This window comes from Molothrus ater, chromosome 3, assembly GCF_012460135.2.
Source record: "Molothrus ater isolate BHLD 08-10-18 breed brown headed cowbird chromosome 3, BPBGC_Mater_1.1, whole genome shotgun sequence".
Lineage (NCBI taxonomy): Eukaryota > Metazoa > Chordata > Aves > Passeriformes > Icteridae > Molothrus > Molothrus ater.
This window is the reverse complement of record NC_050480.2, coordinates 13,869,912-13,889,861: the sequence shown is the minus strand read 5'-3', so window position 1 is coordinate 13,889,861 and position 19,950 is coordinate 13,869,912. Positions and strand designations below refer to the sequence as shown.

The 19,950-nt window shown below is 40.9% G+C and overlaps 1 protein-coding gene across 1 annotated transcript; it reads left to right on the top strand.

The window, feature by feature from the left end:
- The first annotated feature begins 2,108 nt into the window (after nucleotides 1-2,108).
- On the top strand, nucleotides 2,109-13,221 carry LOC118685695 (serine/threonine-protein phosphatase 4 regulatory subunit 3B-like). Its single transcript, XM_036381347.1, is given in 13 exon segments — nucleotides 2,109-2,117; nucleotides 5,795-5,846; nucleotides 5,849-6,405; nucleotides 7,633-7,710; nucleotides 7,912-8,025; nucleotides 8,835-8,951; nucleotides 9,140-9,271; nucleotides 9,917-10,019; nucleotides 10,466-10,624; nucleotides 11,270-11,439; nucleotides 11,786-11,925; nucleotides 12,379-12,553; nucleotides 13,138-13,221. Coding segments are annotated over 13 exon segments (1,890 nt in total).
- Nucleotides 13,222-19,950: the final 6,729 nt, after the last annotated feature.

Below are 19,950 nucleotides of genomic sequence, written 5' to 3'. Positions count from 1 at the left end.
TTCCCAAAGGTGCATTCACAGGCCATGTCAAACTTATGGAGTACTATTTTAAGGATGAGCTGTTCAAATGCAAAGGTTCTCTTCATCAGTCTCTGAGATCATCTTCATCTCTGGGAAGAGAGATTTTCTTCTTTCCCTGGGGTCAAAGGGTCTTCACTCTTACTTCTCTCTCCGTTCAAACTTCTCATGGGATCACAGCTGCTTCAACATTTGCTTGCTTCAGCACAGATGCCATTTCTCATGTCTACAGTTTGAATACTCCATCCCCCATGGGGTTTTTTTATGAATTAAAGGGATATTCTAGTGTATCACAGTCCATCACCATGGCCTTACCAAAAGAATTTCAGTCTAAAACTAAGGCATGTCCTCATTCTCCTTCCATATGGGACTTGACTCCTTCTTTACTGACCTTGGTGTCTTCATGTTGTTTCTCTATGTGTCTTCCCTCTGACCTTTTCTTTCACTTGAAAGAGAATTGAGGTCTGCAGGTCTCATTTAAAGAGTTAATATCTTGCTCAGAGCCTGCAGATGGTCATATCATCCCTGACGAGCACTCACGGTGATAAATTTCAGGCCGCGTTGGGAGGAGAGTGGGGGAGGGCGGTGCCTGTGTCAGAATCTCAGGGGGCCTGGGCCAGAAGGACAACGGCTGCTCTGGCTGCATGGCTGGTCTTTTGTTTTCTGTTGTGCTCAATTTCAGCTATGGGCTGATGGCTTCTCCCTATTTCCGGCAGTTCCTGGTGAAACTCAGCAGTAGTAGAATTTCAGCCAAGCCACAGGCCGGTCTTGCCGCGCTAGGGGGGGAAGAGGACCGGCTTGGCAAGCGCTACATCAGAGCATGGCCTGGCCCTGCCAGGACAGAGCCTGGCATGCTCCCCGGGAAGGTGCCTGGCCCCGCTGGGTTGCACAGGCTGCAGAGCCGCCTCTGATTTCAGCTGCATGATTTCCTGCGGCGATGGGACAGCCCCTCGGCCAGATGACTCGGCATCTGGTGCTGGCGTTGTTCATGGCGGAGGGGTTTTTTCTGGCAGCCGTGCTGGGGAAGAGAGGGGTGGCAGTCAGGATCTCAGCGGCCGATGACCTTCCCTCCCCTTGCCGAGCAGCCGCTGAGGCCCGGCCCGGCCTGGCCCCTCCCTGCCGATCCGTGCAGGCTGCAGCCAAGCGGGCCCGGCCCTGACTGCATTTCGTCGCCTGTTCAAGGCCGGAAGAAGAAAAGAACCTCCCGGGCTTTGTTCGCCTTTACATGTGTATTCACGAGGTACATCTGACTTTTTCAGTGGATTAATAATGTGTCAATATTCAAAACTAGCCACTGATTATTTTTGTCAGATCCAAAGGAAGCTGCTAAGGTCCTTGCAGGGAATCACTTTCGTAACTGATGGATTTTTTTTTTTTTTACTAAAAACCAAGCTAAACAACAATACCTCCTCATAGACACACTCATACTCTAACAAAAGAAAACCTCAAAATGCCAGGGAAAGAGAAAAACAACATCTGACCATATGGTGGGGAGGAACAAAATGGCACCTGGCTTCTTCTCGGGGAAGAAAAAACCCAATAGGTTCACACAGTAGCTCAGGGAAGAAAAACCAAACAGATAGGAACCTGGTGAATCTCTGATGTTGGTCTCCTCCTCACAGTAGATTAAGCTGGTGTATTTGATGTAGTTTCTCTTGTGAGTTCAGCTTTTCTGAGGTCTGGTGCTAGGATGGAGCAGCTCCTTGGCTCCCTGCTAGTCCTCTGCTTCTCCCATCATCTCACTGATGTCAGACCAAAACCAAACTGAACAGTTCAGGAAAAAAAATAACAAAAAACTGTGGAAGGTTTGCTGTCAAAGCCTCCAAGGCCAGGGAAAGGAAAAAACACTTAGTGCCTAAGCTAACAAAAACCAAGCTAGCTAAGCAAAAAAGTCTGCCTGTCTGCAGGGAACCATGGATGCCCAGGAGTGAGGCTTTGATGAAAGCCTGCACAAGAGCCCCCAGGCTCAACCTTAGCCCCAGTGCTCAACCTCCACCCCCAGAACCACCTTAAAACTACATCAACAATTTCTGGGCATAGAGCAGATGATTAGGGAATAGAGTATCATCATAAAATCACCCCAAGACAGCATGGAGCAGGTAATGACCAGGCTGTTCCTTGTTGGGAACTGTCTTTGCCAATGCTTGGGCATCTGGGCATGCCTCTAGTGTAAATCCTTCATATTTATTTATTGTTTCCAAAGCATATCTGTTCTTCAGGCTCTTAATTGTTTTAAAGAACAGCAAAGCCATTAAGAAGTCCCAGAATGCACTGACAATCAGTGGGATTCAGGGTGTGCCTCTAATTCTGACAAGGACATCTGAGCTTCTTAATTGCCAAGCGTATCTGAATGACATATTGATTAGGTTGTCACTGAAGGATACCCTAGATATCTAGGCAGGGCAGGACTGAGACACTCTAAAGAGCCAACTCTGATAACGTGAAACATGCCTAGATTTTTAATGAAAACCCAAGAAATAAGTAAACCCATTATAAACCAACCAACAAAAATTGTACCACACACCCCATGCCCAAACAGTCCCAGCTGAATCCATCTTTTACTAATAAAGGAGTTGGTGAGCAAAGCATCTGTCAGCACAAGCTGGGAACTTTCTGTGCCCCAAGTCCTGCCTCTGGCTCTCAGAGCTGGTGCTGGTCTTCAGCAGACACCAGCATTTTGAGGCTAAAGAAGATGCTGTAGTGTTGCAGTGTGATTATTTCTGCCCCTGTGATGTATGGAGAACTAAGGCACAACTTGCATGGATGCACCAACCTGGGAATGTCCTCAGGTCTGCAGTGCTGCATAAAGGAGTTACCCAGTCAGATTAACAGCCTAGTGGGAAAAGTGTTTGTCACACTTGCAAATCTTGTTCTTCTGTGTCTCTCTTAAAGACAAAAAATCATCCACAGTCTTGTGAGAGCAGCTGCCTGCACACCACTACCTCTGTGAATGGAGCTGAGCTGGTCTTTATAAAACCAGAATTTTAAAAAGTGGGAATTATTCCTAGCTGACTAGATACTAGGTTTCAAAATTGTCACTTCATAGCTAATATCTGTAAGCTTTAGCCAGTCTTTTTAAAAGTCCTTTATTTTCCATTTCAAATTGATGTTTTTTATGAAATGCTTTCATCACTTCCTCCTCCCCACCATCTCCACAAATGGAAAGACAGATCTCTGGTTCATTGGAGACCAAATATCCGTCAATTCATATTTCACAAAGTATTTTGCATGTTTTAATGGAGTAGGTAGAAATATTTTTCTTGGTTTATGACATTTTAATTGAAGTGAAAATCCAGAGCTGAGCATTTTCATAAAATGAAAATTAAAAATATGTGCTAGGCTTGAAACATTTTACTTCTAATCTCTCTCATTTATTACACTTGCTTTCTCTTTTTTTAGAAAAGTATTTCAAAGGCAAAAGGAAGCAGAGTACCAGAACTATGAAAAGAAGATACATAGCATAAAGCTCTAACAAGAAATTCCTCAAAACTGACTTCTACCATGATTATTTTACTAAAAATAAATCAACATCTTCCAGTAAAAACTTTATATTAAAGTGATTCTGACCAGAAAAAGTATCACAATTTGTTCCTGCATATAGTCTACTGTTTTCTAAAGGCCTCCGGAAAATTTTGTGTGTTGTTTTCCATGGGACTCATTCCATGCCTATTTCAGATGCATTTTTCCATTGATGCCGAATTGATTTTTGCCTTTATTTCATATATGTTCTCTGCATTCTTTACAGATGTATTTGTAGTCTATTAGTGCTATAAATAAAGTTAGCTTTTGTAGGTAGGGTTATGAATTGTTCATTATTGTAATAAATTCTTATACTTAATTTATGTAATAAGTTATGGAGTAATAAGTTATGGAGTTAAATGTGCTGTAATAGGAAGGTGTGCCCGCAAGAGGGGGGGTGGTGATATCTGGGCGAGGGAATTTTCTTGAAAACTACCTCATGAGATGATGACATTAATATGAAATATGATTGGAAGACTAACCAGCCAATGAAGCCTCAGAACTCTAGAATGATTGTCCAGAAATGCACCATCTTATGGACCAACTGATTGAGAGGGCATCAACCCTGTCACTTTAAGAGACTTTAAGACCCCTGGGTGCTGAGCACCTGGGTCTTTCTGCAGAGCTGGTGTCCAAGGAAACACTCCATGTAGCACAGTTTTGTTAGTTTGAAACTCTGACTTGCCGCATAGGCCCCAGGCTTACCCTGGGGTCTCGTCTTCATAACATTAGTGTACTCATTCTCCCAGTGCTTTTCCTTACCTTTTTGCCTGGACAGAAAGATAAAATATATTCCAGAGCCAACACAGGGTAAGAGGTACAGTTATTACTGGTTTTATATCTCTTCCAAATCATAGGATCATAGAATGGCTTTCATGGGAAGGCACCTTAAAGATTATCCTGTTCCAACCCCTCTGCCATGAGCAGGGATGCTTCTCACTAGACATAATTGCTCAGAGCCCCATCCAGCCTGGCCTTCAACACTTCCAGGGATGGATCGTCTAATACCTGGATAAGAAAGTTGTCCTCTACACGTTCCAGGAGTGCCCTTGGTTGCTTGCAGCCAGCTGTATTCCTTTCTCAGTAGATGTTGGTGAGGTAGGTGTTAAAGAATACATTCAGTGCAGGTAACTCGGGATACAGCTGCAGTACAAGATGCAGGTTGAGCTCTGGGGGGGGCAGGAGCCCAAGCCCAAGGCAAGAGGCCATGAACTACCCTTTGCATTACAAACGGCAAAGGGACCTGTGGGGCAGCCAGGGGACTCAGACACAGTAGGAGTTGATGAGCCCAGACCTTCATGACCTTATACAGTGAGGGGATAAAAGCACAGGAGTTTCTTTATTCAAGGTTCCTCCTCAGAGGTGCCAGCTTGAGTTGTTATTTTGTTATTTAGTTACTGAATCATGATTAAACTGTTTTGAGGATCTGGACATCTGAGACTCTGCTACGGGAAACCCAGGGTTAAGCAGGTAAGGAAACCTAGTCTGACTGCGTGAGAGTGAGGATACAGCTGCGAAAGCCTTTAGTCCCACATGAGGTGATGTGAGAGTGACTCCAGAGTGGCTCTTGGGTGGCTGGACAGGGAAGTTTCCTTAACACTTCCTAGCCTCTTGCTTCTGAAAAGCCCATAGCCCTCAGCTGCAGTGCAGTTGGGGAAGTGTCCCAGCTTGCTTCCATGATATCAATTTGATCATAGCTAGGTTTGGAAGGGACCTAAAAGCTCATCTGGTTCCAATGCCCCAGGGACATCTTCTACTAGACCATGTAGGTCAAAGCCCCATCAAGCCTGGCCTTCAACACTTCCAGGGATGGGGCAGCCACAACCTCTCTGGCCAACCTTTGCCAATGCCTCACCACTCTTATTGTCCAGCATTTCTTCCTAATATCCAGTAGAAACACCTTAAGGCTGTTACCCCTCTTCCCCTCTTCCGTGCGCTTGGAAAGAGGCTCTAAGAGCCTGTAAGAAGGCTGCCCTCCAGCCTTTTTATAGGCCCCTAGCAGGTACTGGAAGGGGCTCTAGAGGTTCTAAAAGGTCAACAACAGACAACAGCCACTGGTCACTTGCCGTGACCCTGGACAGTCATGAACCCAACATTCTGGAGTCTGGCAGTTAGAGGGATGGACCAATCAGCAGGCTCCAATCCAAGTGACATCACAATGACTGAAGAACACCTGAGGCAGTTGGAGGGGCAGAGCATCAGGAGGGCAATGCAGAGTGGGTTCCTGTCTTGCTTCCCTCTTGTCCCCTTTGGGTAGTGGTGTCATTCTCTGGAAGTTACCCAGGACCTTCTTGAGTCAGAAGAGGAATGCCTAAAGAAATGGGTAGAATTAGTCATTTGATAGACCTTCCCACCTGTGAACTCCACAGACTTGGAGAGATTGCAGACCTAGTGACTTCTGTTCGCCTCTCATGCACCCGTAAGCAAAAGCTAGCACTGGCCTTGAAGAACGAAGGCTATATTCCAAAGCTTCTACAGCTTTTCCAAGTCTGTGAGAGTGTAAAGAACACTGAAGGCTTGCATCTTCTGTTTGACATTGTGAGAGGAATTTTGTACCTGGACAAAGCCATTCTGTTTGAGGTGATGTTTTCTGATGAGTGTATTCTGGGTGTTGTTGGATGCCTTGAATATGATCCTTGTTTGGCTCAGCCAGGACGGCACAGGGAATTCTTAACCAAAACAGCAAAGCTTCAGGAGGTTATTCCTATCAGAGACCCTGAACTCAGGCAAAAAATCCGCCAGACGTCTAGGGCACATTACATTCACACCATCATCATGCCTAATCCATCGGATTTTGAAGCGGATTTTCTTTCTACCCTCAATTCCTTCATCAGCTGCAGCAAAGAGGAGATTTTACAGGCATTGCAGGTAAGTGTTTTTTAATGTGGCTTAGATGGGATCTGTAGAGATCCCTCTGGCTATAGTTTGGAAATGGTTAAAAGCTGGTGAACACTGTGTAAGTTAATCATAGGACAATGTTTTGAATGCTTTCTCTTTTTTCTGATACCTTGGATTTTTTGTATTTTCAAAATGATAAATTTCAGGTGAATATCTTAATACTTTTTATTGTCTGTAACAAAATAAAGTCCTTCTCTTTGATTGCCAAACAAACCTTTGGAGATGGTTTTGTATAAGTATTTAAGGAACATGCAAATTCCAGTATTTCATTCCAGGGACATTTATTACACTGTTTTCCATGTAAAGAGGTGCAGAGGAATGGGTGGACAGATATGGCAGAAAGTGCCAAAACACTTGAGAGATTATGATGTTCCTGGGTTTCTTGGAGTGTAGAGAATGAAATGCTTAACACAAAGTGTAGTGTTATCCTATATATCCTTAAATATCTTATACCAGTAGAGGATGTGAATCTGAAAAGCACATAATAGTCACAAAAGTTTCCCATCTTGGCAAAGCAGAGTGCCTGCATGTGGGAGAGCTGGTTTTGCTGATAGTAAGATTCAGGAGAATGTGGCTGCAGCCAAATTGCAATGGAGTCCTCCTCACAGAAATGGACTGAAAAGGTGCTTTGCAATGCTGCGGATCCAAAAGAGGGAAACTGATCCCCTTGGGATGTTCACAGTGTAGTATGAATGGTGCAGATACAGTAGGGCCAAAGCTTTCTCTTGGTTAACACTTTTTACATCAGAAGTGTTCCAGTTGCTTCCCTAGAAGTTGATGTGCAAAGTGCTCTGAGGGAGTCTGAAACAAATTAGGACTGTCCTTCTCTGTCCTTTTGATGTGTGTGTGGGTGTAGCAAATCCCACAGGGAGTCTGTGGGCTTTGGCAGAACTGCAAAGCATAGGGGTGGCACAGCAGAGAAAGAAAGGAAATATCACACTGTAGGGACAAATTTAGGGATCAGCTTTAGGGATCATCCCCTGTGCCCAGCTTTACCTGTGGCTCTGGTGTCCTGGAGATGCTTCAGCTGCACAGGAGGAGGTCTGAAAGTGCAGGAAATGATCCTGCTGGATGTGTACTCTAGTATTTGCCTTCTTTGTGATAAAAAATAAGGGCAGTGTGGGATCCTAGAAAGATCATATTTTCACTTTCCAGAAAGGCCCTGTGTAATTTGTGTTCTTTTTGCATGCTCCACAGAAAGATGAGGAATTTTTGCCTGAAGTTTTGGCACAATTAACAAATGAAGCTACTGCTGGTGAGCAACAATGTGAATTGGTAAGTCAGCAGTCTTGGTGGTTCCTCAAAGGCTTTAAATGAGAGGGATGAAGTAGAAAGCGAAACTGTCCTTAGAGTTCTGCAGTCTTAGAAGTATTTCTAAGAGGCAGTACAGCCTCCAGTACAAATTGTAACTGTTTCCTCCTTTCAGAGAGTTTTCTGACTCAAATACATAAGACTTTTTTTTTTCCTGTGCACCAGATGAAGTTTTTCAAGGAATTCTGTGCCTTTTCTTTCACATTACCTGAGAAAAGAGATGAATTTCTTCAAACTTTGGCAAAGTTGGGATTTCTTCCAACTCTTGAAATGTTAATGGTAAGTGAAAACTTAGAACTGGTTTTAATAAAATGAGAAAAGTGAGAGAAGCCCACCCCACAGCCATGGAGCCTTTTCTTTTTTTTTTTTTTTTTTAATTTTTTTTTTATTATTATTTTTATCTGCTGAGCACCTTTTTGTAAGCCTGGTTGGAGAGTATTGCTCTGCTGAGAGTGGAGTTTTCTGGTAATGTCCAGAATCCAGAAGCTGCCCACAGTTCTGCTCTGGAGTAGCCTGGCTTCACTGCTCTTACTATTTTTACTTTTCAGACTTCATGATGAAAAAGTCTGAGGGCTGTGAAGTCCCTGTGACAAGGTAGTCAAAAGGTGAAAAAGACTTTTTCATGTGGAAGCTTGATTGTTGTTTTTTTTTAATCAGAGAAAATCACATCCCTCAAAGAAAGTTTTGGATTCTTGTTGCCTGTAAATGGGCACAGAAACTGTGATACACCTTGATTTGTACAGTTGGTCCTTTAGTATAAAATTAATAAATTGTGGATAGCAGGCATAGAATATCAATAAATTTAGATATTGAAGCAAGTAGGATGTTGTGAATGTTTCTAGCCTGAGTTAGGGCTCTCAAATACACAGAAAGCCTTGTGCCCTTTCTAAAGGAGGAAAGTAGTAGGGAAAGGATTTGCCTGGTTCCTTGTTGTTTTTCTGTAACTATATTATCATGTTTCTCATGAAAATTTTTGTAACAAAATGTTCTCCAGTTTTTAAACTGTCTCCTCTTTGCAACTTCACGTGATAATAAGTACCAAACTTTATTTACTCTAACAAATTAATCTTTTTATTTTCCTTTGTGAGGGAATGGGTGATCTGCAAGTTAGAGCTGCTGCTACCGATATATTGTCTTATCTAGTAGAATTTAGTCCAGCCACCATCCAACAATTTGTAATGCAAGAGGCCCAGCAGAGTGAGAATGTAAGTAAAAGTGGTTTGGAGTTTGTTGAATATACCATTTCTAGGGCAAACAGGAAAATAATCAGAAAAATAAAACCTAAATTTCTGTGTTTTGTTTTAATTCTTATTTTAAAAAAATTGAAGTGGGGAACTCATTCTATTCTTGTGAGTAATTATTTTGTGATTTCTTTCTTTGGGTTTTTTTGCAGGATACCCAACTCATCACTGAGGTCATTGAGCAGATAATCTGGAGTCCAAACCCTGAGTTTGGAGGACATAATCAGTTAATGGAGATTTTGTGTGCTCTGATTGATCCAGAAAAAATGCTGGCCATAGCTAGTGTAAGAGAATGTGAATGGCAGAAAACACGATACTGTCTTGCTAAACTTAAAAGCCTGATATTCTCTATTGCTGTTATTGTGGGCAGAGGATAAAAAATTATAGGGTTTTTTAAATTGAGTGGAGTGTGGTCTGATAGAGACTTTAAATAAGCAAAAGATAAGCTAATTTTGCTGATGAAAGGTATGTGGGTCATCGAGCCAGTATTAAACCACACAATCCCACATGCCAGTGCCATAGCACTGTCTGACCATAGCTCTCTCATCTGGATGATAAATCCTTAAAGATTTTAATACATTGTTATGTACCAGAATACCTGTAAAATGGTTTACAGGTTCTTCTGAGCAAAACTACGTGCATTTCAGAATGGTTTAAGTACACTTTGTCAAGCACTTTGAGTCACTGATGTTTTTTCCAGTATATATTTGCATCCATGCTGGGAATTCTTCTAGTGATAGCTAGGTTGTTTGGAGACACAAGAAACAAAAGTTTGTCTCAAAATAAAGAAATTGATCTCATGTGAAGACAGTGCTGCAGATTCAAAGAACTCAGTAGAATTCCTTGTAGGATGTTTCTTCTGTTACTACTCTTTAATTTAAAAGGTTGTATGTGAATGCCAGTGTTTAATGAAGTTATTGTTGTTTTAGAATTTAGAAATACTTGAATTTCTCGATATCTTCTACGACCGTTACATCCATGTTCTTACAGTGCCGCTTCTGGCTGATACATCAGAAGAATGGTATGAAATAGGTAATGACAATTTAATTTTTTTTCCCTTTGAAGGGCCTTACAGTCCCGGTAACAGCCATAGACCTGTGATGCCTGCCTGCAAGCTGCTGTTCCTCCAGGGACAGGGATTCTGGGGGCAGGACTTTTCATAGCCCTTTCCTGAAGCTGTGAATGCTGATATAGCTTGATGGTCTACTTTGTAAAGATGCGCTTCCTTCATGTATATTGAGAATAATGCCATAGTTTTACTAGTCTAATTTTAAAGAATATTTACTGTAAAGGCAAAAAAGCCACAGTTGTGTTTGTTGTTTTGCTCTGACTCAGTGTCCTGCTTCCCAAAGCAATCCAGTAAAACAAAAAGTCCACTAAAAATATGTCAGGGACTGCAATAGCAACTGAGCTCAGTGTACTTTGATAGTACATTATTTATTTTTTTGTACAACTTATGGCATTACTTTTTCTTGTAGATAATTATCAAACAGCAGAAATACTTGCCTCAGTTTTGGAGCTGTTGTCTTTTTGTGTGGAACGGCACAAGTATCACATGAAGATTTTCATTATCAAGAAAGATCTCCTAAGAAGAACACTGGTCTTGATGAAATCCAAACACAAATTTCTGGCCTTGTGTGAGTACAGAACTGTCATGATTTCCTTTTTCAAGGCTTTGTGTGTCCTGTGTGGAAGGTGTACCAGTACCAATGTACACTTGAACTCAGAATTCCTGTTCATTTGCTGGGTTTTACAGACTACAATTAAGTAATTTAGGTAATTTGGAAAAAAATGAGGTAGCAGCTGTTAGTAAGCACAGACCAATGCAGTTTCTTGTGGGAAGAGGATTGTTGTCTCCTTTCAAATCTTCAAATCTCTACAGAGATCCTTTCAAATCTTCATGACAGGATCCTTTGTAATCAGATTTCAGTGGAAATTTTGTCCTTTCTTAATAATGTCCTAAATCTGGTTCTCCTTGTGGAGAGTGAATGAAATTCTGTGCACCAAGGTCTTTAAAGACTTAGGGCTTGTTCTGGGAGGGGAACAAGGACAAAAGCACAGTGGGGAGTTAATAGTTGAACTTTATGCATGCTGGAATGCATTGCTGCTGGACTTGAGAAAGAAATCCATGGTTCCTGAAAAGGTAACCAGTCAACAAATCTGCTTCTGCACTTTGGGGTGCATCTTCCTCTTGGGGTAACACCAGGTTTTTCAATTCTTCCACAATAAGGTGAGAGCCTGGCATGTGGTTGTTGAATGCTTGAATGTCTTTCTTCACACAGGTGCTCTTCGCTTTATGAGGAGGATAATTGGTCTGAAAGATGAACTTTATAACCATTACATTACTCTGGGAAACCTGTTTGAACCAGTTGTAAATGCTGTGTTGGACAACAGGAATAAGTGCAACCTGCTCAAGTCTGCTTCGATGGAGCTGTTTGAATTCATCCGAAAGGTGAGTTCACCAGCAGCCTTAGCACCAACACGTCCAGGACCTCGCAGGGCAAGAGGCAAAAGGCAGACTTTTCCAAGATAGCAAACATCCTGTTTTGCTAGAAGAGTCACAAATGGAACTGGGACATTGCTGAGTCTATCGTCTATTTCTAAGGGAAGTTTAATAATTCTTTCTAGATCTCAGCTTTTTTCCTAAGAATAAATCTGATTGCTTCCTGTTTGCTCTTGATAACAATATTTTGGTTCTGGACAAGGAAGCGGTTACTTTCCAAAATAAAAAGTTAAAAGCTTTCTGACTTTCTGTATGTGAACATTTGAGACTGAAACCCTGTATTGTTCTTATTCAGGAGAATATTCAGTTCCTTATTGCACATATAGTTGAGAACTTCTCTGATGCACTGGAATCTGTCAAATACATTCACACATTCCAGGAACTGAAGACAAAATATGAGCAAGAAAAATACCAGCAAAATGAGAAACTGAACAGGTATGGCCCAGTTTCTGTCTTATGAAGCTGCCAGTGACTGCCATTCTGCAGGCCTGCTGGTTAGTTTTTAATTTCCCAAAGAGCAGCAGAGGCAGGTGGCTGGGATTGGGGTTGGATTTCATTCTTGCTGAAAACTCCTCGAGTTAGAGTAAACCTCCATCTACCTTTCTTTGAGAAGAGCTGATGTGGTCAGTAGATTAAATGTTCTGTTCAGAAAACTCTCAGCTTTATGAAGAGCATAATCTTGCTTTGTTCTTCTGAGTCAGGATTCAGTCTGCCTCATTATCAGTCTGCCTGGATATTTGTGAAGCTTCTGGTGCGGGTAGAATCAGGGCTGGAGCTGGATTGCCTTCTCCAAGTCAATTAATTCTAAAGCTTTGGAAGCCATTTATGACCTGTCTGAGTCTGAAACATCAGGCAAAACTTCAATCACTTGTCCTATGTCTCTTGCAGTGTCTCCTTCATATTGCCTGGTGAGACATTTGTAAAAGAAGCAGCAGTCTCACAGGTGGATGAAGATGTGCAGTTCAGTGAAGGTGAAGAGAAGGCAGCTCCAACATCACCAGCAAGCTCCAATGGTTCCTATCCAACATATACAACCCTGACAAGAGTGGTGACAGCCCCCAAGGTAGGAGAGAATTTTTATGGAAGCTCCTGTCCTCACATAGAACAGTAGAGCAGCATCGTGGAGCTTTACTGGGTGTAATTGGAACAGTCAGCAATATCCTTGTACAGGGTACCTTAGTTAGGGACAAATTCACCCAAATCTCTGACTAGTTTCACTAAGAGTGAAACCCTGACTAGGTTGGGGTAAGGTTCAAGGAGGATAAGGTGGGACTGGGGTCTGTTGTTAATCTGGTGGGCACAGGTTAATTTTGCCTCTTCTGCATGATTGAACTGTTACTCCTTGACTTTCTTCCCTGCCCAGCTGGTGCCCTGTGTGTGTGATATACAGATAAGATTGCCTTTTTTTGGAATCTATCGCCCACCAGGGAATTTATAAGTGTTTTTAAGCAGACAAAATGCAGGAAGTGATACCTCTTTTGTGCCTTTTACAGCTGAGAATTATTTGAATCTTAGCTTCTGAGCAGCTACAGAAAACTGTGGCAAGAATTTTATTGCTCACTCTTAAGACTTGGGGGTAAAACAGATGTGCAGCGTATATTTTTTCAATGTGGGAATTTAATTTTATTACCTTTTTCTAATTATCAGAGAGGTCTATTTGAAGTATTTGGTTATCCTGATGATGAAGATGATGAGACATCGCCAAAGAAAAGAGCTCACCTGGATTCCTAAAGGAAACTGAAAATTTTAAATATGAACTTTTATTATGGGTTTTCCAGTGCTGCAACTGTTTAATGTTAAAATACGGAACCAGCTGCAATAGACCTTTCTTCTAATAGACAATCACATAGACCTTTCTTCTAATATATGTTATTATACAATATTAATGCAATGTAGTGGCAATATATGTTTATAATACTATACAATACAATACAATATAATATAACTAACATAAATAATATTACAAAATATAGTAGTAATATATAGTAACATATGTTAGCTCTATTTCTCATGGATTAGTTTAATGTGAAGCCATTCCTATGTTTTGAAGATTTAGTTAGTAGTTAGTTTAAGGTAGTGGCTAGTTTTAATTGTAGCTCTTGTTTGGAAAAAATTCCTTTCTGTATAGATATATGAAATAGTTTGTTCCATCAAACAAGTTTATTTTGTATTAAAGATCCCAATGTACTTGTTTTATGCCATTTGTAAATATATGGCAATATTAATGCTGAGCTGTAAAATTCAGGAATTACAATTGGACTCTGTAATTTTGTAAGATGTGTTATTTGTAAGTTATATTTTAATAAAAAGTTACATGAAACCTGACTGGGTGGGTTTGCTTCCTTTCCTGTGACTTACTGTTGTAGTCAGTGATGTCATGCCCTGTGCAAAGGGTAACCCCACTCTTGGCTTCACTTTCAATCTGTCAGGGCCAAGCCAGAACAGGGTTTTGAAAAGATTTCTACTCTTTTGAAACTGAATTGCAGGTGACATCTCAAACTTTGCCACTAAAGCAATTATTTTTGCCTAAAGTTGCTTTATTTTAGCAGATTTCAGTATCTGGTTGTCTATAGGGTCTCAAGAGTCTGAGGCCAGTTGTTGAACAAGTCTTCACTGCAGGGATGCTCAGCAGCCCTGCTGCTGAACACATCAGTGAGTTTCCAGCATTGACTTTCTGGGAAGTCAATGTCCATGTAATTTGAAATACTGATATATAAGTACTGAGCTGCTTGTCTGAAAATTCTGTAAAACTAAGTGTAAAATTAAAAAACAAATCCTTTTGCTTATTGATGGTGCAATTTATTCTCAAAACATCCATCTTTTCTTGGTGTCTGCGATGAGCTTCTCAAAACCAAGTTGCTTCCTCCGACTACTTTGCCTTTGAACTGAAAGACACCCTGAATCAGGGTGAAGGCAGCTTGAGCTTCTCTAGCAGTGCACTATCTTCATGTTCTGTGCTTCCAACCCTCCCACTGACTTGGCTTTTCCATGGGAGGCAATTTGGCAGCTGATGGCAGCACCCACCCTTCCAAATGCCTTGTTCTTCTCATATGTATCAGCGTCATGTCTCTTCTGTTCCCTTGGCTGAGGGATACAGAGGAAGGATTTCATCATTTGAAAACTCCCAAAGAGGAAAAAAAGAACAGAGCAAATTTTTTACCTATGTAAAATTAGACTTTTCAAAAGAAAAATATTTTTTTTCCATTCAGCTGTGGGGAAAAAAAAATCCCTGAGATTGATGGGAGCCTAAACAGTAGGTCACAGATTAAGAGCTAAAAAGCATTTTAGCCATTCATTGGTTAAGTTATTGGTTATCACAGATGTAGCATTTATTCCCATTAAGTTGCAGCAATCCCCATTAATGTGACATTTCATCTTGCATCAGGAAAATGGGCTTTTCCAAAAACATTCTGTGTCTATCTGAACCACATGCTAAGGCCATGTGTTTGAGAAAACTTACTTTAAGACTTTATACTTTGGTCATCTTGGCTGGTAATGAAATGAGAAAAGAAAATAAGAAGCAATGAGATGCACTGCCAACTGAAATCACATCAGCAGAAATCTGTAGCATATTTGTCAGAGCACTTTCTTTAGAAGAAACTCATTTTTATTCAACAGTATAAAAGAAATGTTCGGCTCCCAAACTTTATAGCTCAGGGGGAAATTTAATTGTTATATCTAGAATAGTTTGTTAAACAATTTTTTAAAACACTTATTATTAAGGTTTCTGTGAGAAGCTGCCCTCTTGACTTCTCAGAGCTGATAATTACTGTGTCTGGAGAGAAGGGATAAAGAAATCGGGTAGGATTATCCATCCCTGAAATGAGATGGAGTGCTGCAGGGCAGGAGTGAAATGCAAAATTAGGTAAATTGAAAATGGATAAAATTTAGTTAAGTGGAGACATTTTATGCTGAAAATAAATTTATATTTAAAGAAAACAACAAAATCAAACCCAACCAAAACTCACCAAACTAGAATAAATGTAACAACTGTATGATGGCTCTTGACCAAGGCTGGCTTTTTAAGGGTACTCTAGACTAAAATATTTGAGTTGTTTACTTCAAAAGTGTGTGAATAGATACCACCTCCCCTGCCACACATACAGGGAAATTTAGACCTCAAAAAGAGAGAGTGCAGGAGCCATGAAATCATGAGTTCAAAGTGCTTCTCTGAATTATCTGTCTATTTAAGAAGATTTCTCTCTGCTAGAGAAATCTCTCTGTTACAGAAGTTAAGTAAATCTCTCTGCATGGAAAGTAAACCAGGTTACAAACACTTCTTTGTGGCTATTTAGTATACCTCATGTTGGTGACTGTCCTATTCCAAATTAGAGAAGTGCAAAAGGATCAAGATTTCTCTAAACAAAATTAATGTGCAACCCTAACACTGGTTGCGTTTCTTGTCTCCAGAAAGCAGCAAAAATCTGGGTGATTTTATCTCTAAAGGTTCGATGTATGAGTGGATAAAAAAGTTTGTATTTGTGTGAGTGGAGGTTCAGGAATACACTAAATACATGGCTCTTCTGTATTTTCCAGCTAGCTGTGGCATCAGGATGGCTTGTTTTGGGTGACTCTTGTGTATATGCTAGACACTGTCACAAGAAGTACATGCAGCTTGCTGACTACTCACCACATAAAGCTACTTATTTTCTAGAGCCTTCTCTCTACTGACAACATTTAGGAGAGACTAAATTATGAAGCTGTATTTATGGAGAAAAAAATGCAGTTTCATCCTCTGAAGCTGTTGTATAAGGTAATTCTTTATTTCAGGAGTTTGCTGCAGATGTATTTCTGTTGTTGTGCTTTGACAGCCTGAGAGTTAATACACATCTTAAAGCAACGCTTGTGTTGTCTCTCTTCCTGTCTGTATTTCTGGTGGTCACAGATAACAAAGGCAGAGAGTATCATTCTGTGCCATGTCACCATGCTTCTATCACTGAGACGTCTTTTTTGTTTGATTTCAGGTTTATGTGGTTACTATTTAGTGAATTAAAACACAGCTTCAACATGAAGGACCAAGATGTCAGAAAAGCTATTAATAATGATTATACAATTTATGGTTTTTATGCCCTGAAAGTACTCAAAGCATTAGATTCCTCAAATGCCCTAGCCAAATTAGATGGTTTTTTGTTTGTTTGTCTTGGGTTTTGTTTGTTTTGGTTTTTGGTTTGGTTTGGTTTGGTTTATTTCCTAATTTTCTGTTGTATCCTAATGTTTGTCACCTTCTTCCTCCTGTACTATGGAAGAGGCCACAGCTGCCTATACCTTTCCTCATCTTGACACCATATTATGCTGCAGTGCTCCCACCTATAAAAGGAGGAGAAGGATCTCACCATAAGAAGTCACAGGAAAGTCATAGGGGAAAACCAACATGTGTGAGCTAAGATGATGATGATGGATGATGCTCAGAAATGGAGAAAAAGTAATAGTGGAGGAAGACAAAGGAAGTAACTGGAGGGTGTCTTGTGGCAGGAGGTTTTTTAGAGAGCCAGGAAATGGGTGTTGGATATCCGTGTGGTCTGCCTTTATTAATCTTGTGGGCTGAGCAGTTCTGTGGAAGAGTGATTGCCTGATAGATATTTGCCATGACATCAGTGGGGTAAGGTTACAAACAATTGAGCTCATTTAACAAGGCAAATATGAGAAATCAGGACATAAAAATGACTGGATATTGAGACCTTTTATTCCAAATAAGGAAGAACTCTACAGTGATGAATCTGTTTTATCAAAATTGGGAAAACCAACAGAAAGGCAAATTAGTAAGCTGAAGTCACATACATGTTGTAGTTTCACCTAGTGATTTCATTGTGTATAAACTTTTTTCATGCCCACTAGGAATAAAAAATGAAGCTACATTTAGCATCCTTTTAGGTCAACCTGCTGTAATTCACTGAAATTTATTTTTCAATACCTCAAATATTCATTTGACATGGAGATCCTTCAGCTATGCCTTCCTGGCTATTTATCAGATGTGAGGAGAAGCTTTTTTTTTTCGTCCACATAAATGAGTCTTTATTAATTTCCTGTTTGGCTTATTTTTTCTAATAATTTGTTCCAATAAATACTGAGCACTTAGGCATAGTAACAGGCCAAGAGTAAACATCAGACTTTCTGACAGGGAAATATTACAAGACCGTGGAAATAGTACACAGTCTGATTCCATTCATTTGCTTTGCGCATACCCCCTACTCTCATTGCATTTTCACCATCTGGGGATATGTCTCAATATTGACCACTCAGAGACAAATCAGTCTTCATCCAAATTCTGCTATAAACAATACAAATATCCACTTAATTAGATATCTATTGTATTTTCTTCAGTAAGTCCTATTTATCTCTGTATTCATGAAGTCCAAGGCAATATCCTAGACCAGTGCAAATCAGTTGAAATTTCACAGCTATCCCCAGGAGTGTTCCAGAGTAGAAGTGTGAAGAGTTGAAGAAGTCCAACTGCCTTGAAACATTGTTGAAGTTGGCACCTCAACTGTAGGCTGTTGTAGCTTGGAGCAAATCTAAGCTACAGAAGACCATGTCTTTTCTTGGAAAGCAAATATGAGAACAGTTGGTTATTTTACTCCCAGAACACTGAAATAATTTATGGTCACTGTCTCTAGCAAGGGCCCAGATCCACAAAAACCAATGAAGCTGAATTGTTTGGGGTTTTTTGAATGTGAATAGCATATTTTGTCAGTGAATGGCATACTTTGTCCTGGCTTCATGTAGATGAGGCTTTTAAGTTTTGGCCTGTCAGGTGACAAGACAGGAGGACATTGGTAGTTTCTGAGTGAGTTCAGTGAGAAGCCTGCAGAGCCATGGCAGCACTGCATGGAATGCAGGAGATGTAGCCAACCAAGCCCTAGGCCTGTGAAGGTTATCTGTCACTCTTAGTAGGAATTGTTTCCTTACCTGAGCAGAACTATTATTTGAGTAAACACCTGAAAACTGGTTAGATGTATCAGTGAAGGAGAGGAACTCTACATCTGTTCAGGGTCCTAAGCCCACTGCTGTAAACAGTGTCTGTGCAGACTGTTGCATACCATATCTTGGGAGATGATAATTCATATTTCCTTGCTCTGACCACCTTCTTCTCCCAAGACATCCAATTTTTGCTGCAATTGGAGGCAGGGAAGCAAGCCAGAGGGCCATCATTTGGTTCTTGAGGCAGCAGTACAGTGATTGCAAATAGTGCTCAGCTTTTCATTCCTAGAGGACATGAGTCAGATGACATTTACTGAGGCTGAAGAGCACAAATAGGATGGACTCCAGAGCTCAGGGGGCATGCAGGAATGTAACTCCACTGTGTGTCAGACCCTGGAGGTATTAGCCACACAGTCTGGATTTTCCGAATTTTTTCAGTCTGCCCAGCTCAGAGCAGCTAGGCAGACATCTTAGCTGGTGGAATCCCATTTAACTGGATTGGAACATGCTCCAAGTCCATATAAAACCACATGGAGGCACTTTTGTTAGTCACAGCTGTGCTCTTTCATACAAGGCCAGGACATGTCCCACTATGGAATAAGTCTCCAACATCTTACATCAGTAATTCTATGTTTGTGACCCTGCCTGCAGGCGTCATGCTGTATTCAGGTGCTCAGCTTGAGAGGCCTCTTGACTGCTGTCAGGTGATGCTTTTGCAGTGAGCATGTGCACTCTCTTGATACTCCACATGGCTAATTTAGCTCTCCATTAACTGTGGAAGAGAAGCTGAACCAAACTATCTCACTAAGGGAAGAGTAACTAGAGCCAAGGCCTCATTTAAAAATAATTCAGGGCTGATGATGCCCCTTCAGGGGCTACACCCAAAAATGGACAAAGGCTGATGGGTTTTATACTTTGAAAAGTTTGGTCCATTTGCATATTGGGGGTCAATCTGTAAATTATAGCTTTGGGTAATGAAGACATTTACCCTAAGTTTGCTCCTCCTTCAACTTACTTTTGTTTACATTTCTCTGGTCCTAAGACAGTAGCTTATCCTTGATTCCCAGGCCTAGAGAAGAATTGTTGTGTCTGACCAAAATGGGAAAGCAGTAGCTAACACTTTATATGGAGTTTGGAGTTATACATTAAAGCATTGCAGGATTACAAATAAATGAAAAATATAAAAGCTAAAATCCTAAGGCATCAGTATAAGCTCAAAAATTAAGGAGTAGATGTATTGCTGCAGAGGAAGCATGGAGGAGAAGAGAAAACGTGAGGAGAAAAGGAAGGAACATGAGCTGCTGCTCATGTTTCTTGTAGTGTTTTGGAGCCCAGTCCTCTGCTTGGTGGGCTGGGTTTCTTCTGTCTTTACTCAGTCTAAATGCAATGCAAGGAAGTGAAGTGTTTCCACCATCTTTACCCAGCTCAGGAACGATTGTGTATCAATCATTACGTTATTGACTTAGGAGTTCTCAGCTTTACTACATGAGGTGGAGGGGACCAGGCGTAAGGGTGCTCATCACCAAGCTCCCAGCCCTGCTA